At 39.3% G+C, this 27797-nt stretch overlaps 2 protein-coding genes across 2 annotated transcripts; one reads left to right on the forward strand and one right to left on the reverse strand.

The window, feature by feature from the left end:
* Nucleotides 1-6823: 6823 nt before the first annotated feature.
* Nucleotides 6824-8259, reverse strand: LOC309509942 (lymphocyte antigen 86-like). Its single transcript, XM_082184946.1, has 4 exons — nt 8049-8259; nt 7320-7406; nt 7118-7246; nt 6824-6867 (listed from the first exon to the last, which is right to left on the reverse strand). The coding sequence occupies exons 1-4, from the start codon at nt 8167-8169 to the stop codon at nt 6863-6865; spliced, it is 342 nt and encodes a 113-aa protein (XP_082041072.1). The 5' UTR covers nt 8170-8259; the 3' UTR covers nt 6824-6862.
* A 3524-nt stretch (nt 8260-11783) lies between these two features.
* LOC309509546 (coagulation factor XIII A chain-like) lies at nt 11784-27747 on the forward strand. The gene is made up of 15 exons (XM_082184325.1): nt 11784-11870; nt 12038-12201; nt 12292-12483; nt 12622-12873; nt 13613-13731; nt 15274-15381; nt 15491-15668; nt 16348-16486; nt 16681-16784; nt 16865-16953; nt 18329-18482; nt 19701-19979; nt 20102-20262; nt 26952-27088; nt 27385-27747. The coding sequence occupies exons 2-15, from the start codon at nt 12066-12068 to the stop codon at nt 27527-27529; spliced, it is 2193 nt and encodes a 730-aa protein (XP_082040451.1). The 5' UTR covers nt 11784-11870; nt 12038-12065; the 3' UTR covers nt 27530-27747.
* Nucleotides 27748-27797: the final 50 nt, after the last annotated feature.

Raw genomic sequence — 27797 nt, forward strand, 5'->3', positions numbered from 1 at the left:
TAAGAACTCTAGCGGCGGCATTTTGGACTAACTGTAGCTTGTTTATTGAGGATGCAGGACAACCAGCTAATAAAGCATTACAGTAATCCAGTCTCGAGGTCATGAATGCATGAACTAACTTTTCTGCATCAGAAACTGATAGCATATTACGTAGCTTAGCAATGTTTCTAAGGTGGAAAAAGGCTGTTTTTGTAACATATGAAATATGATTTTCAAAAGACAGGTTGCAATCGAGTATAACACCCAGGTCTTTTACTGTAGAGGATAAAGTAACAGGACATCCTATGATGTTAAAGTTGTATTGTGCGAAGTTTTGTGGGCGGTTTTTTGAACCGATAAGTATTACCTCTGTCTTGTCTGGATTTAATAAAAGAAAATTCTGCGTCATCCAATCTTTTATATCTTTAACACACTCTGTCAATTTGGAAAATTTAGCGTTTTCATCCGGCCGTGATGAAATATATATTTGAGTGTCATCAGCATAACAATGGAAACTAATTCCATGTTTTCTTATAATATTTCCAAGTGGCATCATATATATTGAAAATAACAGAGGGCCTAACACAGATCCCTGCGGCACTCCATAGTTTACTGGAGTTATGATCGATTTTTCTCCATTTAAATAGACAAAATGGTAGCGGTCAGATAGGTATGATTTGAACCAGCTTAGTGCTTGTCCTTGAACACCAGTATAATTTTGTAGTCGATCTAAGAGTAATGTATGATCTATAGTATCGAACGCAGCACTAAGATCAAGTAAAACTAGTATTGAGATACAGCCTTGGTCAGAAGCTAAAAGTAAATCATTTGTGATTTTAACGAGCGCAGTTTCAGTGCTATGATGCGGTCTGAATCCAGACTGAAACTTTTCATAGATATCATTTTGTTGCAAGAAAGAGCCCAGTTGAGCGGACACCACTTTTTCTAATATTTTAGACATAAATGGAAGATTTGAAATGGGTCTATAATTTGCTAGATTATTATGATCTAATTGTGGTTTCTTAATGAGAGGTTTTATAACTGCCAGTTTAAATGTTCTTGGAACATGACCTAAAGATAAAGACGAGTTAATAATATTGAGGAGAGGCTCTTCCACTACAGGTAACACTTCTTTCAGTAGTTTAGTTGGTATAGGATCTAATAAACATGTTGTTGTTTTAGATGAAGTGATAAGTTTATTTAACTCTTTTTGTTCTATAGTTGTAAAGCACTGTAATTGTTCTTGCGGGGTGATAATTGAAGCTGAATTATAAGGCGCGATTGAAGATTGAACGTTTACAATTGTGGTTCTGATGCTTTCTATTTTCTCAGTGAAGAAGTTCATGAAATCATTACTACTGAACTGTAACGGGATATTTTGTTCGGGTGACGTCTGTGTGACGGTAGCCAGCCCTTCTGGATTATCCTCACTCAAGTTTCAGCGCCCCCTTTTGTATGTTTATGGACTCGCGTACTTGCTTCCTAGTATGCATTGTTGACTGCTGATTGACTATCACCTGTTCTGATTTAACTCTGATCAGTGAACCTATATCTGGCTTGTTAACCTGGTATCTCTTGGTGCAGTATTGTTTCACTGTTGTGTGCATGTCTGAGCGTTCCTGGTTTTCCTTGCCTACCTGTGTCTTGACTCTTGCCTTGCTGAATCTCTCTGATTGTCTGCAGCCTGCCTAGTGACCCTCTGCCTGTTTTTGGATTCCGTTTGCCTGCAGCCTGCCCTTGATCTCCAGCCTGGTTCTCGACATGCCTTTGTTTTACCCTGAATCTGTTGATGCTGAGTCCTTTATTTAATAAATTGTTGCATTTGGATCTGCCTCTGTCATCTCAATCATAACAGTCTGTTTATTTATTAGTCTAGCCACGGTGTTAAATAAAAACCTTGGATTGTTTTGGTTGTTTTCTATTAGTTTGCGGAGGTGCTCAGCCCTGGCCGCTTTTAGTGCCTTTTTATAACGTGACATACTGTCTTTCCACGCGATCCTAAAGACCTCTAAATTAGTTTGTTTCCATTTACGCTCTAAAATACGGGTTTCTCTCTTTAAAACATGTGTAGTATTGTTATACCATGGTGCTTTATTTTTCTCTCTGACCTTTTTTAATTTAATAGGTGCAACCACATCTAATGTTCTAGAGAGAATGGTGCTCATAGTGCTAGTTAGTTCTTCTAGTTCATCTGTTTGTTTGGGTTCAGGCGGCAGCTGAGACAGATTAGATAAGCAATTTGAAAAATTATCTATGGTGGATGGGAGGATTGTTCTGCCTGGTTGATAACGCGACGCCGCATGACATATCTAACTTGCTGTATTTTTCACCTCCAGCTAAAACTGCAAACATGTCTTCCATTCGAGGAATGGGATACTGCTCCAGTGACGACTCTCTGTTAATGGTTACTCTGTAGTCTCCAAAGTCTTAGGGCGCTTTCACACTGGCAGTTTAGTGCGGACCGGGGCACGGTTCGCATGAAAAATCGCTAATGTGAACGCTGTCATCGGACCCGGGTGCGCACTAGAGTACCGAACCTGAGACTACCTGGAGGAGGTGGTCTGAGATCGGTTGCTCCCGAACTGTGGTGCGGTTCGCGTTAATGTGCAAGCAACACGGACTCGGGTGCGCACTTGTTCAGGAAGTATAGTATCCCGCGCATGCGTATCACTGTCGATATCATTGTTTGATTGCGTTTGCGATGACGTAAGATCACTGCAAACGCACCTGGGTTCGATACAACTAATTGAGTGTGAAACCAGACCAACGCTGCGGGGGGCGCCGGGAACTAGCGCACTCGGGTTCGGACCGCAGCAAACGAACCCAGTGGAAAAACGCCCTTACTGACCCATCTGGTTTTAAAACATGCACAACAGGTGCTGTCCACTCTGAGAATTTCACAGGCTCTATAATATGGTCTTTAATCAGGCGATCAAGTTCGGCTTCAAATTTCTTTCTCATAGCAAAAGGCAGTGACCTTGACTTAAAAAAATTAGGCTTTGCATTACTTGGCACATGAATCTTAGCAGGCTCCTTTTAATTTTCCAAGTTTCTCTTTGAAAACTGTTTCATGTTTCCTTAAGATGTCTTGCAACAACTCTGAGCTGTCTTTCATTTTACTCACTTTTTTCCAGGTCTATGAGACCATATGAGTTCATATGTCTATGCGATATATTGAAAATTATAAGCACTAGTTTCCCATATATTGAAATGTATTATGCAATATATCGCTATATTTTTGTTTCATAAGAGATGTCCATAATGCAAGTGAAATTGAAATATTTGATTTAGTTCCAACCCTTCTATGTAACGATTATGTTTCTTATTAGTCCTTATAAAGTGCAGCATAAAAAATAAAAAGCTAGATGTCACCTTTATATATTTAATATGAAGTATACACCTATATTTAAAACACAGTAGACTAAATTTGGGAGTAAGGTGCACAAATGTACAGTTATCCACTGGCAGAGATGGGCATAAATACATGGAAATGTATTTAAAATACAAATACAAAATACTGTGTGGAAAAATTTATTTAAATACAAATACAAAATACTGAGTGAAAAAATGTATTTAAATACAAATACAGTATTTTGTATTTTGAAAATACACAAAATACATGTGAAATTGGCCGTCCAGTGCAGGGATAGGTCACAGTGAATGAAGAAACTACACAGGCCTACTGACTTTTCATTCCTAACCACATCTCTGCCCTCTCTTTCTTTTTTTCTTTCTTTCTTTCTTTCTGGAAATTACAAATAAACTTATGCAAAATAGCAGTCATTTATATACTTATTTCTGGTTCCAATGTAGTCTATTACTTGTGGTGAACACAATCAAAAAATTCATTCTGTATGTAAAACTGTGGAAACCTTTTCTGCTATCTAGCAAAGTAAATGGATGGGCGGTATGACCAAAATCTCAATTTTATGTCACAGTAACAATATCATGGTTTCACAATTCTCAATATCAGTTTTGATTCCACAGCATAAACTGAATTTCAAACTCTTTTGAGTTTTTTTTTTCTTTTTTTTTCAGGTAGTCCAATGCTTTTTAATCATTTAGTTTATTTGTTTCTATAAGTTTATTCAAATTAGAAAGTGTATCTACATTTTTAAATTAGAATTAATTTAGATTCATTTGACACTATTTATGTACAATAAAATTAAAAGCTGGAGATTTTTGTGGTGTATCATTCATCAGTGTTTGTTTTTCCACTCCAACGTTCCAATTATTCCTGCCCACTAAAAACTGCACGGATAAATTAGCTTACCCCACAAATAGGCCCATCTATGTAAACGATTTAGAAAAAGTTCCATCAATTCACACTTTATATCATCACTATGATATGTCATATCACCCAGCCCTAACATGCAGTAATGCTTTAAACACATTTGACAAGCTAGTTGATCAAAATCAACAATCGGTCAAGACTGATTGGCTAACGCTATTTTCCCACTTGTCTGCGCTCTTTTATTCTTTCATGTTAACTGAAGTGAATAATGCGCTGTTTTAATTTTAATCAACAAGTAGAATTGATCATGACATTCTCACCTTATTCCAAAAGAAATCGCTGATCCAATGTTGAGCTAGTGAATGTCTGAACTAGTTGATGCACAAAATCAGTAGCCTGATAAAGAGGTTGAATGGCAAAAAGTATTTTATGTATTTTGAAAATACAAATATACTCATCTTAAATGTATTTAAATACAAAATACATTTGATTTTTTCAAAGGCTTTAAAATACAAAATACAAAATAGTATTTTGTATTTCAAATACGTATTTTAAATACATGTATCTGAAATACTGCCCATCCCTGTCCACTGGACATCACAATATGTTATGCATGCTTGTATTGCTCTTTAAGTGTCAATTAGAGGCAGGGGCATAGCACAAGATCCCGGGCCCTATGCATATTGTTGTATTACAAATTTATAAAATGTTAAATCTAGGTTCCAATACAATCGTATATAAACTGAGAAAGTAGAGTATATTGAATTTTACATTTTGAGATATAGATGATGATTATATCAGCCGTTAAACAGAGTTTCCAGCAAAGAGATTCCTGCCCGTCCTGTTCTCTCTATTGTAAGTTAAAGGACAATTCCGGTGAAAAATGAACCTAGGGGTAATTAACACATGGTTACCGAGTCGATCGTTCCCTGGGATGCGTTTTCATGGTAATCGAATGTAAAGAGTTTTATCTCTAAAAACAGAGATAAATGCGTACCCACCAGATTTCGTCATGAGTCATTTTGTACCCACCACTTTTTTTTGTTGAAAACCTCGAGTTCAATTTAGCCGTTCTACTAAGTTTAAGATAAATGATATTAAATTTTTTTTTTGTATATATAACACCTAAAGTAGGCTATAAAATAGCTAATTAATGCTAATTTTAGATATTATAGCCTTTTAATTTAAAATTAAACTAAACTATATTTACTATTATAATTGTGTGTTGTATGCAAACATTGTTAGCGTACAGTTTATTTATTTAGCCTTTACCTCAGATTACATGTATAACCAAATTATCATCTATAAGTGTATGTTTTGCTCTTTCAATGGGTTGTCTCAGTTCATCTTTAGCACTAACGATCGCGGAGATATTCAAACAGTTTAGCACTATAGATTCCGTGTTCTAGTTTGTTCTCACCTTTCTTTGAAAGAAGTCAGTTACCAATTGTTTCCCCTCATTTTGTTTTCTTTCCTTCTCCTGTCTTTCCTATCTTTTTTGGTGGCCTGATTTGGCTTTCTTTGAGAAAGACATTTCTACAGCAGAAGTTTGCGCTCCACCAGATTCTCAACTAACTAACATAAACAAAATACATGCAGATGGACTAAAGCATTTGGCGCATTAGCAAGGGGTGGGACCGTAAGACCTTAGATAGTCTTTACCTTTTTGTTTACAAAATGTAGTCAGTCAATCAACCAAGTTATTCAGCCAATACACTAACTTTACATTTCATCTGACATTCATTATGAAATTTAATTATGAAATGAAAAAATCCAGGTAAAATAAAATATATTCCAGACTTTTCAAGGGCCCTCTCTCCCCTTGGGGCCCTGGTAATCAGTACTGGTTTTACCCCCAGTCCGACGCCCCTGATTAGACGTCAGGCTTCGATTGACCAAACCTGCCCCGATTACACCCACAGCCAGGCATCTCTTTCCCCTCTGATACTGGATATTATAATTGAGGCGACAACATTTTATGTCAGCTGTGTTTAACTGCACGTATTAAACCAAAAATGTATTTTGCATTTGCCCTCCAGCAGAACAGTCCTGAATGTGTCCTGCAAAAATCACTCGATGCCATTGCTGCTTCTGCAAACCGCTGATCAATGCTACAAATCAACACGTTTGTTGACACGTTTCCTGCCTGGAGTTTTCTGTGTAAGTAACTGTGACTGGTCATCCTGAGTTCATTTGTGTTTCCCCATGTGACCTAGTTTTGCTGTGTTCTGATTAGTTCATTATTTCCACCTGTTGTCTCGTTAATTATCCCATTAGTCCCTGTGTTTAAATAGGCCTACCCTTAAGCCCCATTTACATGAAAGGAAGATGCAAATATTTCCCTGTAGTTTGGCCTCTCATTTACACGAAAACCCCTTTCTTTTTTTAATCACAGAAAATGATTGTTTATAAAAACTCCGGCCAAAGTGGTGATTTCTGCTAACGCTGGTTATGTCTTGCCATGTCAACTGGGAGAAACGGGGTTTTAGGTTCTCAAACATCACATTATGCGCCAGAAATGTAAGTGCCCTAGGAAGTCTCTCGTGTCATTCGTTGTTGTCGATTCTGAAGTTATTCTGAATTCATGGAACATGAATTATAATGATGTACAAGCCATCTTGATTTATTGCATGTAGGTTAAGATGAAAATCACCCTGTGGAAGAAACATAATGCAATAAAGACATTTCAGTTCCGTGCTCACAGTAAATAAAAGCATCGATGTTTAAATGGAATGTAAAAGCCAAATCTTTAGAGGAAGGTCTACTTTTGACTTAAATGATGATTCTATGGTGATGAGTTCTGGAGAAATTAAAAGTAAATACATTTTTCCTAATAATTTCACATTACATTCAACAGACATATCATAAAAATGACAAACACAACCAAAACCTTCCTGTGCTCACCTCCTCTCCTGCTTCCACAAAAAGTGAACCGTGGGAAATGAGGAAGACAGAGGGGTTCGTCCCGACTGATTACATGGATGTCTTTTAGCAGCAGCTCAACTGATGAATAAAGCTCATCGATGGACTGCCCTGAAAGAGAACACACAGTTAGGCTTGATTTCATTCATCTGAAATGATAATATTAATAAAGATGACAACTCACTCAGAATAAGGGCCAATCTGATAGTCATAGGATCAGTCAAACTGTTAGGCCAAGGCAGGAAAGTGAATCCTACATCCTGTAAAGGGTCTGAGACAATGAAATCAGAAAAAAAGGCAATTTGAAATACATTTTAAGATAAACTGAGCGGTTTGAATTGAATGTAAGAAATCATTAGTTGATGTAAAAGATTGACATCTCTCAATCAAACACATTCAGAAATGTGCATATGAATTTATACACCATTTTCAAAAGTTTGGGGTCGGTAAGATTTATTATCACCAAGGCTGCATTTCATTGATCAAAAATACATTAAATATAATAAAAATGTGAAATATTATTACAATTTAAACGAGCTGTTTTCTATGTGATTATACTGTAAAATGTAATTTATTTCTGTGATCAAAGCTGATTTTTCAGCATCATTACTCCAGTCTTCAGTGTCACATGATCCTTTAGAAATTATTCTAATATGATGATTTGCTGCTCAAGAAACATTTATGATTATTATCAATGTCGAAAACAGTTAATATTTCTGTGAAAACCGTGATACCCTTTTTCAGATTTATTTTGACCAATTTAGTTCAAAAGCACGGCATTTATTTGAAATAGAAATCATTTGTAACATTACTTTAGTGTAACTTTTGATCCATTTAATGCATCCATGCTGAATAAAAGTATCAATTTCTGTTAAAAATGTCTCACTGACAGTGTGTGTGACACTGATCTCACCGCAGCTTCTGTAGGTCACCATGAGTCTGTCTGAGGTGCACAGTGTGTGAAGAGGCCATTGGTGATCCTGAGAGTAAACCCAATTCATCTGAACAATACTCAGAATCAGAACCAACAACATAATTATCACACAGACGTAACTTCATAGCCTTTCAGTTAGACCCAGAATCTGACTTACTTCTCATGAATTTTAGGTGAAATACGCGGAACGAGGCAACTTAACTTCTCATTTGTGTCAAATGATAATGTCAGCGTGTCACAAGTTTCACTTCCCCGTATTCACTAACAAGGTTTTATTGACATGATCTCATACATAGACACTTCCTGAAATCCAACTGAATATAAATTTATTTTTTTATTTTTTGGGGGGGGAATTATTTATATATTTTAAGACAACTGGAGTGTTTTAATTCCAAATGCATGCGATGCACCATAAAGCATGGTATGGGAAACGTAATGGTATTGGGGATTGTATATGTCTGCAAGTCATGCAGGTCTTCCAATGAAGCCCAGCAGGAGAATGTCTGTTGTAATCAAAAACATGGGAGAACCAATAAAATATTAATAACTGATTACATTGTAGTATGCTTTTTTCCCTTGAGCTTTTTGTTTTCTATGCCTTTTTTACATTATAAAATAGAACCCTTTTTTACCATATAATTTTGTCATTTTAATACCTTAACACACTAAAACACACTAAAACATACTCCTAATATTTTGATTGTTTAATAGAACCTGAAGTGCCATTAAAAGCAAATATTGTGCAAATATACTCTCCGGACATCACTTTTGGCCATTACTGCAGGCCCATCCATCCAATAAATCCACAATCAAGTAAAGTCACACACATTCCAGCAATGCATGTTGTTGTTCCAAAACACTTTCTTAAAGTCCCCCTGTGGTGAAAATCCAGCTTTTAATGTTGTTTATATCTCTATGTGGTGTTTTTTAATATGCTTTAAAACAAACCATGTGCAAATTCACAAGTCAACACCATTGCTGAGTATTTTCTCCTTAAAACTGCAGTGAACCAAAGACAGTCTCAAAAACATGGTATGAAATCGCTGGTGTTTCTGACATCACAAACTACCTTGTAACCAATCAGATCAACGTGTGATCGTCAATGAGTGGAACTCTGAGCTGCTGTGAGTGAGTGGAGGCGGGGCTCAGTTGCATATTCATCGTATACTAAATGAAGAAAGGGTTTTAGAGTTACATTCAAGCAATTTTAAGGCATGAAGTTGATGTTTTTCAAGGTAAAGACGTTTAAATATGTGACCCTAGACCACAAAACCAGTCACAAGGGTAAATTTTTTTTAAATTGAGATTTATACATAATAAAGATTTACACTCAAGCTTTCCATTGATGTATGGTTTGTTAGGATAGGACAATATTTTTCCCGAGATACAACTATTTGAAAATCTGGAATCTGAGGGTGCAAAAAAAATCAAAAGTTTAACATTTTAATTTGTCCATTTACGTTTGCGAGTTTGCCGCATCCACTCACAAAAATATCTATTTTTTATATATTTACGGTAGGAAGTTTCGATAATTTTGACCAATACTGTCACAATTATGTTCTGTCTTGTCTTGTCTGCACCTGTTCTTGTTAATCCCTTATTTGTTAACCTTCATCCACCTATGTCTAGTTAGTTCCCTCGTTTACCCTGTGTCTATATTCTCCTCGTTTAGTTCAGTCCCTTGTCGGTTATTGTTCGTTTCTATGTATTACATGCTGTTGCGTCCTGTTCACCTGCCTGTGTACATTAAAGCTTTGTTATATTTCTGGAATCAAACTTCGTCTGTCTGCTTCATCAGCCAAAGCGTGACAGAATAACCGACCAAACAAAGGTGAACTTGATTGACTCACCCACGCTGCAGCTTCTCCTCCGCCCGGAGAGCAGGCCCTAACTGGGTTACCTGGCCTGGATGATCCGGAATGGCGACCTCTCCCTCACAGCCAGCGAGCCCGAGGCGCACACCGAGGTCGTTCCTGAACCATCCCCGGAGTTGATGCAGGCGGGTCAGTCCAATGCAGAGCCAGGAGTGAACTATAACCTGATAGACCTGTGGTCCGCGGATCCTATTCCCACCCAAGTCCCCACCCTCACATCATCATCTTCTTCGCCGGTCCCGTCCGAAAGTCTTCTGCCCGTATCCCTGCCTGTTGTCCTCATCCCATCTACATCGCTGGTCAAGACCAGTCCCCTGGAACCATCAGCACCACTGGTGTCGTGTAGCTCCTCGGCTCTGCCACCGCCGCTCGCTCCGTGCGCTTCATCCTATGCGCCTTGGGCTCCCCTGCCACCAGCTCGGCTAGAGGCCGAGTCCCCGGCTAACACCTCGGGCCTCCAGGCCCACACCACCACCTCGTCCTGTCAGCCCGTCGCCCTCACCTCGACCCACCACTCCTTCATCGCCTCCGGTCCGTCTGCCCGGAAGCTCCGCTGGGCTCGCTTGACACTCCAGTTGGCAGTCCAGTCGGCTGCACCCTCACCCTGCACCCCTGGACTCCTCCCTTCCTCTGACCTCCCCGTCGGCCTCCCTTACCACATCGTCACCCTGGTCATCCGTCCTCATGTGACAACCTCAGTCCTGCAGGTCAGCGTCTCAGTTCCCGTCTTCCGGGTCTATGGTGTCGCCATGGTCCATCAGCCGCTCGGTTCCACCGATTCCTCACACCATGGTTTCGCCTCCGCTGATCAGCCCCAGGGTTTTGGCCGCCCCCTCTGTCTGGACTCCACCCTGGCTCCTCCCCCCGTCTGCGCCACCATGGTGCCCGTGTCTGCACCTGTTCTTGTTAGTCCCTTATTAGTTAACCTTCATCCACCTGTATATATTCTCCCCATTCAGTCCCTTATCGGTTATTGTTCCTGTTTATGTATTACACGCTGTTGCGTCCGGTTCACCTGCCTGTGTACATTAAAACTTTGTTATATTTTTGGAATCAAGCTTCGTCTGTCTGCTTCATCAGCCAAAGTGTGAAACATACCATGTATTGTTGGCTATTGCCACAAATATACCTGTGCGACTGGTTTTGTGGTCCAGGGTCACATACAGTATGTCATTTTGGAGATCAAAGATGAGTTTTAGGGGATACAATTATTGAATACAGGGGGACTTTAAGATCTTGCAAGCTTTTAGACTGGTGTGATGAAGCTCATAATTCTTGAGCAACACTTGTCTGATGAAGGAATTGCTGTATTTGTGAAGCATTATTTGGTTTAAAAATACAAAGATCATATGTATTAATTTGTATTTACACTCTAATGACTACAATCTCAATGCATTTTTGCTGTGAAATGTCACTATCATTTGTCTAATTGAGAGAAGTCAATGATTTCTGTGAACTCTTGATGATTGTTAATGATTTCTGCAAATCACATTAAGATTATTTTTCTTTATTCTCAATTCAAACACCTCATTTCAACGCACTGTGCGTAAATCTTATCATTAACGCTTTAGTGATATCTACATAAGACCTTAAATAAGTTTAGGACTCACTTCATAACTTTACTTCTCATAATTAAATATTGTAGGAATTGCTATAATACATAGATGTTATAATCTCATCTATATGTTATTTACAGTCTGGAATATGCTGCTGTCATCAAGAATCAGACGCAAGGTCACAGAGTTGTATGTCAGACTGACCTGATCTTGGGATCATCTCGACTTCGGATGCACTGGTTCCATGGATGTGTTTTTCTCCAGTGGAAGAGGAAGTCCTGAGCCTTTATTAATCAGCATGAGGCTCTTCATGAGCACATCAGCCTGGAGCCTCCTCACATCAGCAGAACATCTACTCTTCTACACACACCGTGAGTTCTACGCTTTTTATAACTCTTTAGTATTGATACAAAAGTTTGGTTGTGTTTTAGTTGTGCTTTCCTCTTGCCATGCCTCACCTGATATATCTAATATGTTTACCAAATGGGCAGTCTATAATGTCAGTAGATTTCTAACATTAAAATGATCTGTCCTCCAGACAAGCATCAAGGCATCTTGTATACATCATGTTATTACAACCCAACCTCACTTTGCCCTCGGTAAGCGGCCGTATTCCCTTTGCCAAATCAAATTTAGATGAGTATAATCCTTCTGAATTTGTGGCTTTTGATGTTCTGAGGCCAAGGGGACCCCCGGATCAAGGTAAAGTCTTACCTGTGTTTGCATTTAAACATGCCCTAACCAAAATAATTTACCACAGTCTTTCAGCAAATCTTTTTTTTCTTCTTCTAGAAACACAAGCTGCAAGTCTCTCAGTATTGAGAGTTGACATGCGTGCAACGGAGAACAAAAAAGACCACAACACTCACAAGTACGTGAGCTCCAACCTCATCGTGCGCAGGAATAAAGAGTTCACCATCATCATCAAATTTAACCGGGACTTCAATAAACAGCAGGACAATGTGGAGTTGGAGTTCCTGATTGGTGAGATTCTGCATCCAGTAATGCATCTCAATGCATGATAAAGTACATCTGTAATGAAGAAGCAGGACATTACATTAGTACATGAAATATCACCATAGTCTAACACAGGTCATATCTGCTGTTCTGTTCATTTCACAGGCAGTTCACCTGATGTAAACAGGGGCACCTACATCATTTTGCCCATCGGTAAAGAGAAACCTGAAGTGCGCTGGAAGAGTCGTGTGGTGGAAACACAAGGAAATTATGTGACCGTTGGCGTAACACCAGACGCCAGCTGCATCATTGGCCGGTTTCGAATCTTTGTGGTAGTAGTGAGTGATTTGGGAAAACAGCGCACTGAGAGGAACACTGAAACTGATGTCTATGTGCTGTTCAATCCTTGGGACCCTGGTGAGTAAAACAGTTACGCTTAAAGTAATAAGCCCTGTGAAGCCATGGTTTACAGTGAATTTAGAAAAAAAACCCTTAGCTGTTCTAAATTCACTACTCTATAAACCATGGCTTCACAGGGCTTACTGCTTTTATAAAATATATGGTCCATAAAAATATAATTTAAATATTCATGTAATGAGGTCTATGTTTGTAGAGTAATTTATAACGACTTCGAACGTGGCTCAACCAATAGGCCCCTAAAATGTTGCATAGAAAACCGTCCTACATTTGATATTACGATCATTTCTGAAATGTGTAAACGTGCATACGCATCGCTTCCAGAAGTGAAATTTATGATGGTGAAATTGTACGCAGCTGAATGGTTTCAGATCTCCGCCTTGTAAATGGCACCTAATTAATGTCATTTATATAAATAGCACCAGTCAATGTCCAAATCCTTTACTTGAGAACTTACTTTACTTGATTTCCAAATACTCTCTGGCAAAGAGAAAAGAGCGTATGTCTGCTCAGACCCTGATGTGGCACTAAGCACTTTTCCACGTAAAAAAAAGTTTTTGTAAATATGGACGTTAGCATGGATTTTAGCGCATGCATGTTTTATAAATAAGGCACAAAGACCGGAACCATTTGTTTAATAAACTGGAAACAAACTTTAATATTTTGAGCACTGACATAAACAAAGTTCATAAACAAATGCTTATGACGCATCATGTATATTGTATGTTTTTCTTCCCAGCGGATCACGTGTACATGGACAAAGATGAAGACAGAAAGGAGTATGTGATGAATGATGTGGGGATTATATACAATGGAGAATTCAGCAACATTACCTACCGTTCATGGAACTTTGGACAGGTTGGTAGTAATCCAGAGTTTTTTCCCCCCAGAAATAAAACAAATTTTCTCCTATTGAGCTCATGTCCGTATGCCATCACTAAACTCTTTCCCTGCCAGAGTATTGTGTTCAAGTTGCCAGTCAGTGCCAGCATTTTTAATCATATTCACAAATCTTTCATGGACCCGAAAATATTTTGTTGTATGAATATGTAAACATTGAATACTTTTAACTTTATTTTAAGCTTTATTCTTTCAACACTTGAATGTGTGTAAATTTAGTTTAAAAAAAACAAAAACAAGGAAGGCATCAAGGTACGTCCGAATCCAATGTTAGCTTCACTTCCTCTCTCCTGAGATGCCTTCATCTGATAGATTTTAGAAGGCATCATTGATGTATCCTTCGCTATCCTTCGCTACCTTTGAAATCCCACAATCCTAAAAAATACAGATGGCGTCTGAAAGTTTGCTGATGCTGGTCAATTTGTGTGTACGTTTTTGAAAACTTACGTTTTCAAAATGTACGTTTTTGACCAGTGTTTTCCACTTCTGATGTCATTTCCAGTCAGAAATTACTACTGTAGTGATTAAATATTTGTTTAGTTCTCACCAAAGCTCACTCTATTTTGCTGTAGATCATTAAACTGTTATGTTGCCTCAGAAGTCCGTTTGAAATCAGTTTCTTGAGGTGCCTTTGTGTGCAAACGCTGCCTGCTGAGTAATTGCTTATAAGGCAGCGAGGCAACAAGTCAGCTGCCTAAGTTTTCAGATGGAGCCATAGATGGACTAGATCGAGTCCTTCAAAAGCCCCAAAACTTGATTAGCTAATCCAGGTGTGTTTGATTAGTGTTGAAGCTAAACCAAACATGGGCTGAATCCAAAATCGCAGATATACACTCAATGGCTGTCCGAGTTCACTCACTCGTTTTCATTCACTCCTTCAAATGAACTGTATTAGTGGTCTAACGTAGCGAATTGTGATTAAGGGTTTAGGGGGCAATTAGGATTCAGCCATTGTCTAATTATTGGGAGATACGAGGGTCCGTCCGTGGCTCTACTATTGGACAAAGCGTGACGGCTAACTTGGATCACATGTGCCTTGATAACCAATCACATTACAGCCTTGATGTCATTGAATTTTGTTCAGAGTTGTGCATTAGTCAATCACTATTTGCGGATACCATAGAAATGAATGAGAAGTAAACTGAATCCAACCTACAGTGGAATTGTCCGTGACTTCTCTTATAAAACATAATTTATTCGGTGTAAACTCTAAAAATATATCAATCCAATTCAAATATTTAATAGCAAACATATTGAAGATTAGCTGATGATGGGCTGTCCATTCATTAAATGATAAGCTGACAAAATATTCACATTAAATGTGAAGCCTCTCCTTCATTGACACCCATTAAAAAAAAACATCTTCTGGTTTCCTTCACAGCATTACACAATTTTTTGCTGACCTTGAAGGCTTGCCTTAAAACGGCTTTGGATAAACTCTGGCCCTCCAGGACCAGGATTTGACACCCATGAATTAACTTCCTATGTGTTTTCCTGTAGTTTGAACAGGGGGTTCTGGATGCCTGTCTTTTGGTCCTGGATTCTGGGAAAGTACCACTATTTTTCCGTGGAAGTGCCACTGAAATTGTTCGGCAAGCATCAGCTCTGGTATGATTTGATTATAGCAATCAAAGTATGGGCAATTCCATTTTATATGATTACACATACATATAATACATGTTGTTTATTTAAGCATTTTTGTGGTATATATTTTCAGATGAACGCCCAGGACGATGATGGTGTCATGGTTGGCAACTGGAGTGGCGATTACGCGGAAGGCACAGCACCGACTGCCTGGACCGGAAGTCCTGAAATCCTTCTAAAATATGCCAAAAAGAGTGGTGAGACTGTGTGCTTCGCCCAGTGTTGGGTGTTTGCCGGCGTGATGAACACTTGTGAGTATGGCCACTGCGCATTATTTGGGGCGTCCGTTTGAGAACGTTTTCTTCATGATAGTTGTAAATTTTTTCAGAATTAAGTACTTGTAGACTTGTGACATTTAACAACACATTTTACTCATAGACTGTAAAAAAAATATGGACATACTGTCCGAGACGTCACCCGTAGGTTTCTGGAGAGCATTTTTGAAACTCACATTGGACGGAACCGGCCGTCGCCCTTTTGGCAGCGCGTCACTCCCTGATAACCGGAAATGGGCAAAGACGTGGATTAGCTGAGGTGACGTGACGCTAACAAACAGCAGACAAACGGCTAGTAGTGACAGCAGCGGCAATCCACCTGTCACTCAAGTGGCCACGCCCTTATTTATTCAGAACTTTAACACTTAATATAATTTAAACAGATAAGTTATAAAAATATTCACCCCCCTCACATTGTCATGAAGGGCAAAATTAGCTATATAGACCAAAACCACTTTTTGTACCAGGCTGTAAACACATTTATTTCTGCTGTAAAGTTGGGCATATTAACATGGGCGGTATATGGGATTGTCTCTACCGGCCAGTCGATGAATTGCAGTTTAAGTCACTTTCGTGTTGGATTTAAGAGAGAGACTGAAGGTTGCCGCTTGATTTTACCTCAAATTTTCCAATATCTGTTCAACCTTCCACCTAGTTATGCGCTGTCTTGGGATCCCTGCACGGGTCATCACCAACTTCTGCTCTGCTCACGACAACACAGGAAACCTGAAGACAGACATTGTGCTGGACGAAGACGGGAAAGTGGACCGAAGCCGAACTATAGATTCAGTCTGGTGAGATACACAAATAGTGTTACATTCAAGTGGTTCTAACTCCTATACTGCAAAAAATGGGTGCCTTGGTTAATATAATTCGCAGTTTTATCTCAGACATTGCATGATTTTTCCGTATTGAGTTAATGTACTATAAAGCCAATGTTATATACTGACAGGTTGATTAGTAATACAGTTTAGTTTTTTTCTTAAAGGAACTACCACTGCTGGACTGAGGTGTACATGAAGAGGCCTGATCTGCCGGAAAAATTCTCTGGCTGGCAGGTGATCGACTCCACCCCTCAGGAGACCAGTGATGGTATGATCCTTGCCATGACTTCTGGCACATCATAAATATACCTTTAGTTATATATGAATTATTTTTCTTCTCTCATTCAGGTTTTTATCGATGTGGCCCGACGTCTGTCAATGCCATCAAAGAGGGAGAGCTCAGCTATCCGTTCGATGCAAAGTTTGTCTTTGCAGAGGTAAAAAACATGTCAATTAGGGATGTGCCTGAAGCCTAAATCCGAATTTGGAAAGGCACGGAAAATGAATAACATATTCTATGGAGCCCCTAAAGGGACATGGTTAGGCTTAGTCTAAGGCTTAGTACTGCAAGGCGGTAGTCGATTACAGTACATTTCACAGATTTCACTTTTCATGTGAAGATTGTAAGAAGAGATGAAGAGAAGAGCATTGTAAGAAGAGATCTTATCTTGTAAAATGTGCTCCCTATACACAGAGTGTGCATGATCACAAATTAGAAAGCAAAAGTAAAAAGTATGTCTATTCAAAAGCAATATCGATACCTCGCATATTCTTGTAAGCACACACTCCTAGATACCCCCAAATTATATACAATACAAATAACCAAATATAGAATTCAGAGAGAACACTAAAACGTTGAAATAAAATTTTTCTTACCATTTCATATTTTAGAACACGTCATTTCCTTTCCGAACATAGGGCCCTATCCAACACCCGGCGCAATGCAGCGGCAAGCGCGACGCAAGTGTTTTTTGCTAGTTTCAGTCCGACGCAGTTATCATTTTCTCATCCTGCGCCACGTTCTTTAAATAGCAAATGCATTTGCGCCCATTTGTTCTGGCGCATTGTTGGCGCGTTGCTATTTTGAGGCAACAGAAATTGACTGCATCATTGACCAACTGAAACCTGGTCTAAAGTCAATGGCGCAATATTTTTTTTGTTATTTAGTGAGCGTGTTAGTAATGTGCACCTATAGGCGGGTCCACAACGTGCGTACACTCTGCTTATTACACACAAAGGGACGAACAGCAGTACACAAACATGCCATATATTTAAAATAAAAGGATTACAATGCAAAATATTATAATTGTGTACATAAAGATATGGTGGAATCCGGCTTGTTCCGTAGATGATCTGCTTGCGCACTTTTACCTCACGCACGAGCAGTTCCATTTGCGCTCTGGAGACGCGTTTGGCCTTTCCACTATCAAATTCCTTCATGTAAATAACGAATTTGCCATGGCACGAGTGCAACTGGCATTTAAAGGGAATGGGAGATGAGACTCTGATTGGTTTAACGCACGTAAATCCCAAAACACACCCATTACTCATTATGAGAATAGGGACAACCCTTTTAGAACATGCGCCTGGTGCGCCGTTAAACTAGCAAAAGTGGATTCGGACACGCGCTAAGTGAACTTGCACCGTGCGCTTAGATCGTTAAAACAGGGCCCATAGTATTCAGCTTCGGGCACATCCCTAATGTAAATTCTCGTTGATGTTTATACCTTTAGATTTAATTTACAAGATATTAAAATCTTAGCTACTGTACAAACAAATGGACATAAAAAAATTACTTTCTCCTGTCTTCAGCTGAACAGTGATGTGGTATTCCATCGGTCTGATAAGGAGGGAAAACTGAAGATTCTCCATGTGGACACCGGATATGTTGGAAAGCTCGTTGTGACAAAAAAGCATGGCAGTAGCGACTATGAGGACATCACTTCTACCTATAAATATCCAGAAAGTAAGTTTCATTTCACATCACTCTACAGAATCAAAAAGCGATGTGACATTAGATCAGGAAAGCTGCATTCAATTAAGCAATGCGACTCTGTCTCTGATATGCATGTGAACTTGGGGATGTCACGGTAGCTTACAGTGGTTTCCTGAGATATTGAATCCTTTAAGTGTTGGAAACTAAATTTGAACACAGGCCTTATAGAAGATATAGTTGACCATTGTATTAAACTGAGTTTCCACCGAAATTACCCGGAACAATTTGTCACAGGAACTTTTTTTCCCTGGAACTTTTTCCCCCCCAGACCTGTTGCTGTCTGCGTTTCCATCATGGTCTAAACTACCGTGAAGATTAGGCAAATTAGTCCGGTGACGTAGGACTGCGCGCAACTTTCCAGTTCCTGCTGAATTTCGTCCTCTGCAGATAAGCTTAATAAAGCCTGAACCTCGTCGTCGGTCCATCTGTCTTATTTTTTTAACTCCATTGTTGATTCGAATAGCTAACAACTCTTACTACATGTACCGCAAAAGATTTAAAAAAATGGTGGTTGAAATAAAATGCTGCATGGAGTCAACCAATCAAAATGTTCAGCGCCCGAAGTCCCACCCCCGAAAGTTCCTGAACTTTGAAAAAGTACTACCTCACGAGAAGGGACTTTCTGAGGGGGAAATTTTTACCCGGAACTTCATTTAGACCCCTGGTTCCTACGGTGGAAACACACCGATTACCACCCCAAAGTCCCTAGTTCCTGGGGAACATTCCTTAGGTGAAAACGTGGCTTTAGTGACTATGACGTGATTAGAAAGAACCTTTTACCTTGCTAAGGTTGACACGCAGAATTCAATTCAAGGGCCTTGGTTTACAAATTTGGTGGGTTTAATGACCTTTTGCTCGCAACCTCATTTGGTCTAAAACATCTCAAAAGCCTTGAATGTTTATCTATCCTGGGTCATTTGATGTTCAAGGGTAGTCCAAATAAATTGTGTTGCCTTCTGGATTCTTGGATTGACAGTTTAACAACACAGCTGGTTTCAATAACTCAAAAGCTCTCTAGAGTCACTTAGGAGACTCAGCAGAGTCCTTCAATTATTTAATTATTCAACAGACTTCCATAAGGATGCCAAACACCCAATGTACATGTGCACCAAACAATAGTGATTTGACTGATGTTGTGGGAAGCAGTGGAAAATCCCAACAATTTACCTTCAACCCTTTTGACTCTAGAAACCGTCAAGGAGAGAGAGGTCATGCAGAATGCAAAGCGTTCCGGCATGGCTATCGGGGATAACTTGCCAAAGCCAGAAGCAGGAGTGACCATCGAGCTCCAGGCCGACACCGTCAAAATAGGCGATGACTTCAAGCTGACGCTGAACATTAACAACCAGACCAGCAAGACCCGCACTATCAATGCTACCATCACTGGCTGTGTGGCGTTTTACACGGGTGTCGTCAGCATGACCTTCAAGACTGAAAACAAAGCTGCAACTGTGGAAGCCTCGAAGAGTGAGTCACAACTGTTTCAGTAAAACTGCACATTACTTTGAGATCGAGTTATAACAGCTCTAAGGAACTCTAGGAACACTGTTAATGGATTAGGCTACAGTGTGATCATAATATCTTTACAGCTGAGTCCCTGACGGTAGATGTCAATGCTAAGGAGTATACACCATACCTGGTGGAGCAGGCAAAACTGCTCTTTGTGGTCTATGGGCATATTGAGGAAACCGACATGTCCCTCATCACGATGAAAGTATTCACTCTCCAGCCTCCTAAACTCTCATTAACGGTAAATACCCTCAATAACCATTCTTAAGGGAACTCCTGTGTAGGGCTTGGTATTGATACAGATTTCAAATTTGATTCAAATTCTGATTCAAATTTGATATTGATTTGTGTAGAAATAATGTATATGTGTAATTTTTTCTTAATTGGATAACCCAAAAATGGGTTATCCATTTTTACTTACCCTCAGTGTTGTCCCAAACCTATATTTATTTTTTGATCGGTTGACTTTCTTTGAAAGGACAAAAAATAGTAGAAAGAAGCAAACAAAAATGAACCTTAAAGGGATAGTTCACCCAAAAATGAAAATTCTGTCATCATTTACTCACCCTCAAGTTGTTTCAAACCTGTATGAATTTCTTTTTTCTGCTGAACACAAAAGAAGATATTTTGAAAAATGTTGGTAACCAAACAGTTGATGGACCCCATTGACTTCCATAGTATTTTTTTTTTCCTACTATGGAAGTCAATGGGGTCCATCAACTGTTTGGTTACCGACATTTTACAAAATATCGTCTTTTGTGTTCAGCAGAAAAAAGAAATTCATACAGGTTTGAAACAACTTGAGGGTGAGTAAATGATGACAGAATTTTCATTTTTGGGTGAACTATCCCTTTAATAGAAAAAAATAACATGACTATCATCAAACCTTTGACTTGGACACATCAAAGCGAAGTAAGTTATTGTAAGTCAAGTCAAGTCAAGTCAAGTTTATTTGTATAGCGCTTTTCACAATACAGATTGTATCAAAGCAGCTTCACAGTATTAAATTTAAATAATACAACAAAGTTTGTTTCAAGAGGAATTTATTGATTGATAAAATTAAATTAAATATCCCCAAAATATCCCCAACTGAGCAAGCCAAAGGCAACAGTGGCAAGGAACCGAAAAACTCCATCAAGTGACCTAATGGTGTCCTAAAACTCCATCAGGTGACCTAATGGAGAAAAAAAAACCTTGGGAGAACCCAGGCTCAGTCGGGGGCCAGTTCTCCTCTGGCATTTATGAGCTAGAGGCCGGATTGTAGTTTGAACTGTGGGATTATATGAATGCCTGGCTGAAGAGATGCGACTTTAATCTAGTTTTAAACTGGGAGAGCGAGTCTGAGCAACGAACAGTATCAGGAAGACTATTCCAGAGTTTTGGAGCCAAATGTGAAAATGCTCTCCCTCCTTTGGTGGTTCTGAATATCCTAGGTATGACCAAAAGCCTTGAATTTAGTGATCTTAAAGAGCGCGATGGATTATAGGGCGATAGAAGATCCGTTAAATAGACTGGAGCTAAGCCGTTTAGGGCTTTATAAGTCAGTAGCAATACCTTGTAATTAATACGGAACTTTATAGGTAACCAATGCAGTGATGATAAAATCGGTGTTATATGATCATATTTTCTTGATCTCGTAAGAACTCTAGCGGCGGCATTTTGGACTAACTGTAGCTTGTTTATTGAGGATGCAGGACAACCAGCTAATAAGGCATTACAGTAATCCAGTCTCGAGGTCATGAATGCATGAACTAACTTTTCTGCATCAGAAACTGATAGCATATTACGTAGCTTAGCAATGTTTCTAAGGTGGAAAAAGGCTGTTTTTGTAACATATGAAATATGATTTTCAAAAGACAGGTAGCAATCGAGTATAACACCCAGGTCTTTTACTGTAGCGGATAAAGTAACAGGACATCCTATGATGTTAAAGTTGTATTGTGCGAGGTTTTGTGGGCGGTTTTTTGAACCGATAAGTATTACCTCTGTCTTGTCTGGATTTAATAAAAGAAAATTCCGCGTCATCCAATCTTTTATATCTTTAACACACTCTGTCAATTTGGAAAATTTAGCGTTTTCATCCGGCCTTGATGAAATATATATTTGAGTGTCATCAGCATAACAATGGAAACTAATTCCATGTTTTCTTATAATATTTCCAAGTGGCATCATATATATTGAAAATAACAGAGGGCCTAATACAGATCCCTGCGGCACTCCATAGTTTACTGGAGTTATGATCGATTTTTCTCCATTTAAATAGACAAAATGGTAGCGGTCAGATAGGTATGATTTGAACCAGCTTAGTGCTTGTCCTTGAACACCAGTATAATTTTGTAGTCGATCTAAGAGTATTGTGTGATCTATAGTATCGAACGCAGCACTAAGATCAAGTAAAACTAGTATTGAGATACAGCCTTGGTCAGAAGCTAAAAGTAAATCATTTGTGATTTTAACGAGCGCAGTTTCAGTGCTATGATGCGGTCTGAATCCAGACTGAAACTTTTCATAGATATCATTTTGTTGCAAGAAAGAGCCCAGTTGAGCGGACACCACTTTTTCTAATATTTTAGACATAAATGGAAGATTTGAAATGGGTCTATAATTTGCTAGATTATTATGATCTAATTGTGGTTTCTTAATGAGAGGTTTTATAACTGCCAGTTTAAATGTTCTTGGAACATGACCTAGAGATAAAGACGAGTTAATAATATTGAGGAGAGGCTCTTCCACTACAGGTAACACTTCTTTCAGTAGTTTAGTTGGTATAGGATCTAATAAACATGTTGTTGTTTTAGATGAAGTGATAAGTTTATTTAACTCTTTTTGTTCTATAGTTGTAAAGCACTGTAATTGTTCTTGCGGGGTGATAATTGAAGCTGAATTATAAGGCGCGATTGAAGATTGAACGTTTACAATTGTGGTTCTGATGCTTTCTATTTTCTCAGTGAAGAAGTTCATGAAATCATTACTACTGAACTGTAACGGGATATTTTGTTCGGGTGACGTCTGTTTATTTGTTAGTCTAGCCACGGTGTTAAATAAAAACCTTGGATTGTTTTGGTTGTTTTCTATTAGTTTGCGGAGGTGCTCAGCCCTGGACGCTTTTAGGGCCTTTTTATAACGTGACATACTGTCTTTCCACGCGATTCTAAAGACCTCTAAATTAGTTTGTTTCCATTTACGCTCTAAAATACGGGTTTCTCTCTTTAAAACATGCGTAGTATTGTTATACCATGGTGCTTTATTTTTCTCTCTGACCTTTTTTAATTTAATAGGTGCAACCACATCTAATGTTCTAGAGAGAATGGTGCTCATAGTGCTAGTTAGTTCTTCTAGTTCATCTGTTTGTTTGGGTTCAGGCAGCAGCTGAGACAGATTAGATAAGCAATTTGAGAAATTATCTATGGTGGATGGGAGGATTGTTCTGCCTGGTTGATAACGCGGCGCTGCATGACATATTACAGCAGTACGTAATATGCAAGTTACCATGTAGTGATCAGTGACTTCATCACTTTGTGGAATGATATCTATATCGGTTGGATCGGTTCCATGTGATATAATTAAATCGAGTGTATGATTAAGACGATGTGTTGGTCCGGTGACGTTTTGCTTGACCCCAAATGAATTGAATAAATCTGTAAACGCAGCTCCTAACGCATCATTTGGATTATCTACGTGTATGTTAAAATCTCCAACAATTAATGCTTTATCGACATTGACTAATAGGTCTGAGAGAAAATCTGCAAACTCTTTTAGGAAATCAGCGTAAGGCCCTGGCGGTCTATATACGGTAGCCAAGGCTAGAGATAATAGGGATGTTTTTCTAACATCTAAGAGCGTAACATTTAGTACAAGTACTTCAAATGAAATAAACTTATAACCCGTTTTCTGAGTAACATTTAGAATATCTCTATAAATGGTTGCAACACCTCCGCCACGACCAATCAGACGGGGCTCATGCTTATAACAGTATCCAGGAGGAGTAGACTCATTAATACCGAAATAATCATTTGGTTTAAGCCAGGTTTCAGTAAGGCAAAGTACATCGAAGCTATTATCTGTGACTATTTCATTTACAATAACTGCCTTAGGTGTGAGTGATCTAATGTTTAGAAGACCTAGCTTTAGAAATAGTTTTTGTTTACTAATAGCAACATTTTCTGTTTTAATAACAATTAGATTTTTCCTAGATCCTGCATTAGATTTATTATTTGATCTCACTAAACGAGGAATAGACACGGTTTCTATGCAATGTTCTACACTAGTATTTATATTAGTTGAATTGGTGCAGCAGAGACTATGATTTGGACTTTTGGTTACTAGTCAAAGGGTATTTAACATTTTGGAGATGTTATCTGACAGAAGAGCTGCTCCGAATCTGCTTGGGTGTAAGCCATCAGCACGGAAAAGCCTAGGACGCTCCCAAAACAGATTCCAATTATTTACAAAGAGCAGTTTCTGCTCATTGCACCATGACATTAACCATTCATTTAGCGCAAATAATCTGCTGAACTTTTCATGCCCTAGTCGGTACGTGGGAAGCGGTCCTGACACAATGATCGTTGTTTTAGGCGATGTGCTGCGTACCGTATCGAATAGATTCCTGAAGTCTTTCTTCAGAATCTCCGTCTGGCGCAGCCTGATGTCGTTCACTCCCGCGTGCAGGACCACAGTTCCGACGCGCTCGTCACCGTTCAGGATCTCGGGAACGCGAGCAGCGATTTCAGAAACACGAGCACCAGGAAAGCAGTGACTTTGCACCTTACTTTTACCTAACGTAGCGTGTACGTGCCGAACGATGGAATCGCCGATGATCACAGCATCGTGTTCTGTTTCGCGTAGAGGGGAGAAGCGGTTTTGTGTGGATAACTCGAAAACCGGGAGGGTCGGAGAAAGTCTTGGTCTAAACCTGACTCGCGTCTTCCGCTGCGGAACCACCCAGGCTTCGTGGTGGCGTGTTGGAGCCGGAGTGAACGAGACCATGGCTGATTGCGACCGATGCTGAGGAACGCACGGAGTAGACGCGGTCGGAGTCAGCGGGTTAGTAACGTTAAACACTGATTTGTGTGCATCGGCACGTGATGTTTCAAGAGCCAAACACCGGTCTCTCAGCTCGGCCTGTCTCAATAAAAGGTTGTGGATCTGTTTCTCAACAGCTTCCAGCTCAGACTGCAGTGCGTGCAGCTCAAATGTGTCCTCACCTGCACCAAACGGTAGACACTTACATCTGATATATTCGCCATTTTAACAGATGGACAGTGAGTTAGCAACGAAGCTACCAGTGATGCTATCAATATTAATACTAATTTATATTATAAGTTTGTTTGTTTGTAAGTGAGTGTGGAAAAGACGCGTTCAGCCGTGATCCACGGACGTAACCTTTAAGAGTATGCAGCGTTGGATCACTAATAGGCTTGAGACGCGTCTGCTCAACAGTCCGTGTTGTAACTATGAGGTTTTTTAGTTGTTTTTTTTTTTAGTGCTTGGGGTGTAGAGTAGACGCACGATAGGCAAAAAAAAAAAAAAAAAATTTTGTTTATAAGTGAGTGTGGAGAAGACGCGTTCAGCCGTGATCCACGGACGTAACCTTTAAGAGTATCCAGCATTGGATCACTAATAGGCTTGAGACGCGTCTGCTCAACAGTCCGCGTTGTAACAATGAGGTTTGAGCAGTAGTGCTTCTCAGTGAGGAAAAGTAGAAAATCTTCGTTGTAAGCGAGTTTAAAGAGAAAAATCAAGAATTATAAATCAAATCAATAGAGCTCCAAAAACAACAACGCATTCAGACGCGACGCATGATAATAACAGGACAAGACATTACTCACCGTGTTTGTTGAGTGATTCTTACTCACCTGAGCTTTTATGAACTCAAAGGCGCGAGAGAAAATAAATAAATAAAAATAGCTGAGCGCACGGGTGGCTCGAACAGGCTAGCGAATTACCAGCGTGTTGTGTTAGTAGTAACGGAAGCCAGCGATGTTGGGTAAGCTGTATTTAGTAGTAGTATAAACAACTAGAAATTGTAGTAAGTGATGGTTCAAAACAAGGAAATACGAGGCTAATACGAGGCTAATACGGAGCTTACAGCACCGAAGCAGACAAACTCACAGCAGACAGCGAGGCAGTCTTTTGTCTTATTGTGTCTTAGGCCCCGTCCACACTACTGCGTTTTAGTTTAGAAACGGAGAATTAAAACGAATACGATCTCCGTCCACACCAGCGTTTTAGCTGCGTATTAGAATTGATCTCCGTCCACATTAAAACGACTGAAAACGCGGATCACGTGACCATTCACCAACACTGGGCATGCGTGTGCCGGTGTAAACACAACTTCATTGATAAAAATGATCCCACCATGCGCTGGTTCTTCCCGGGTTAACCCAAAACCGACGCTCCATGTACGGTTTCCGCCGCTGCACACGGGAATTGTCACAGATCGCTCGAATAATAGCTTGCCTCCGGCGCATGTAGACTGTTATATCACTAGATAGCTTACCGGCGCTCAATATGAAGTGAATTCATATTAAGTTAATTTGTCCTTCATGTCAGAAAGAGCTCAAGCGCATAGAACACATTAGAAATAGGATGTGGCATGAGTTTACTGTCATGGATTTGTCATGTACCACATCAACAACTCTGCACCCACATCCAACGTGGACAGAATCACTGATTATAAATGGTCCATTTGGCTTTTGTACTGATAAAAAACACAATAAGGGCTCGTTCACACAAAACTAAAGCAAAACGCAAAACGCAAGATTTCGAGACGCGGTTTTTCAAAAGTTTAAATGATTTTGACACTTGATTTGGCAGATTTTATGTTCTTATTTTAGATAAGATTTTCCAAACTTACCTGTGTACTTGTACAAAGAGCTATGTAAAAGCACTAAACATTTGTTGGTGCTCTACAATATAATTCATCCACAGATGAGTGGAACCCCCCAAGTTGGCAAAGATCTCATGACCAGTGTGGATTTCCAGAATCCCTATAATTTCATCCTGCAAAATGTTCAGCTTCGCATTGATGGACCTGGTCTGATGCCAATCAAAATTAAATCTTACAGGTAAACTTCATATTTATATCACCTGGCTGTTGAAATAAAGCAAATGCAAATTTATTAATAACCGTCTTGTCAACTATTCCACCACACACCCATAAACATGCCCAGACATATACAAAGACAAATTTATTTATTTTTGTAGATGTCCATATACATTTTCCATATCTTGTTTTATTTATAATTATCTTTTTGTGTGAAAGATCCTGTTTATGTTGCGATCAGAAATGGGCAGTGCAAAACTAAATACACCTTTGGCTGAATTCTCAAAATGTTTTGTCTCTTATGTCTTCCACTTGCAGCCAGATATTACCTGGTGGCTCAGTGAGATATAAAGTGTCGATGGTCCCTCGAACTCCTGGAAAGAAGGTGTTGATGGCGTGTCTAGACTGCCCTTTACTGAGACAGGTCACCAATCAGCTCGAAATTGAAATATTGAAAAGTTGAAGAGTGAACAAGAGAAGGAAGGAAGAAGAGAAAACACAATTGCAGAGTTTCCAGCTGCTTTGCTTTGCTTCACCATTTTTGATTTGAAAGAGAATCAAATGATCAAATGTTACATTTCATACAAGTTAAAGGGATAGGTCACCCAAAAATGATTTCCTCATGTTTCCTTTTTTTTTTTTTTTTTTTTTTTTTATGTGTGTGTGTGTGTGTGTGTGTGTGTGTGTGTGTGTGTGTGTGTGTGTGTGTGTGTGTGTGTGTGTGGAAAAAA

Source organism: Leuciscus leuciscus, assembly GCF_965113295.1.
Source record: "Leuciscus leuciscus genome assembly, chromosome: 11".
Classification (NCBI taxonomy): domain Eukaryota; kingdom Metazoa; phylum Chordata; class Actinopteri; order Cypriniformes; family Leuciscidae; genus Leuciscus; species Leuciscus leuciscus.

Excerpts from the sequence above, each read along its gene's own strand:
- LOC309509942 (XM_082184946.1), bottom strand. The coding sequence starts at position 8,169 with ATGTTGTTGGTTCTGATTCTGAGTATTGTTCAGATGAATTGGGTTTAC. Across the intron at positions 7,407-8,048 it reads GGTGACCTACAGAAGCTGCG|ACCCTTTACAGGATGTAGGA; the intron begins GTGAGATCAGTG and ends TCATTGTCTCAG. Across the intron at positions 7,247-7,319 it reads CAGATTGGCCCTTATTCTGA|GGCAGTCCATCGATGAGCTT; the intron begins GTGAGTTGTCAT and ends GTTCTCTTTCAG.
- LOC309509546 (XM_082184325.1), top strand. The coding sequence starts at position 12,066 with ATGTTATTACAACCCAACCTCACTTTGCCCTCGGTAAGCGGCCGTATT. Across the intron at positions 12,202-12,291 it reads AAGGGGACCCCCGGATCAAG|AAACACAAGCTGCAAGTCTC; the intron begins GTAAAGTCTTAC and ends TTCTTCTTCTAG. Across the intron at positions 16,487-16,680 it reads CGAACTATAGATTCAGTCTG|GAACTACCACTGCTGGACTG; the intron begins GTGAGATACACA and ends TTTTTCTTAAAG.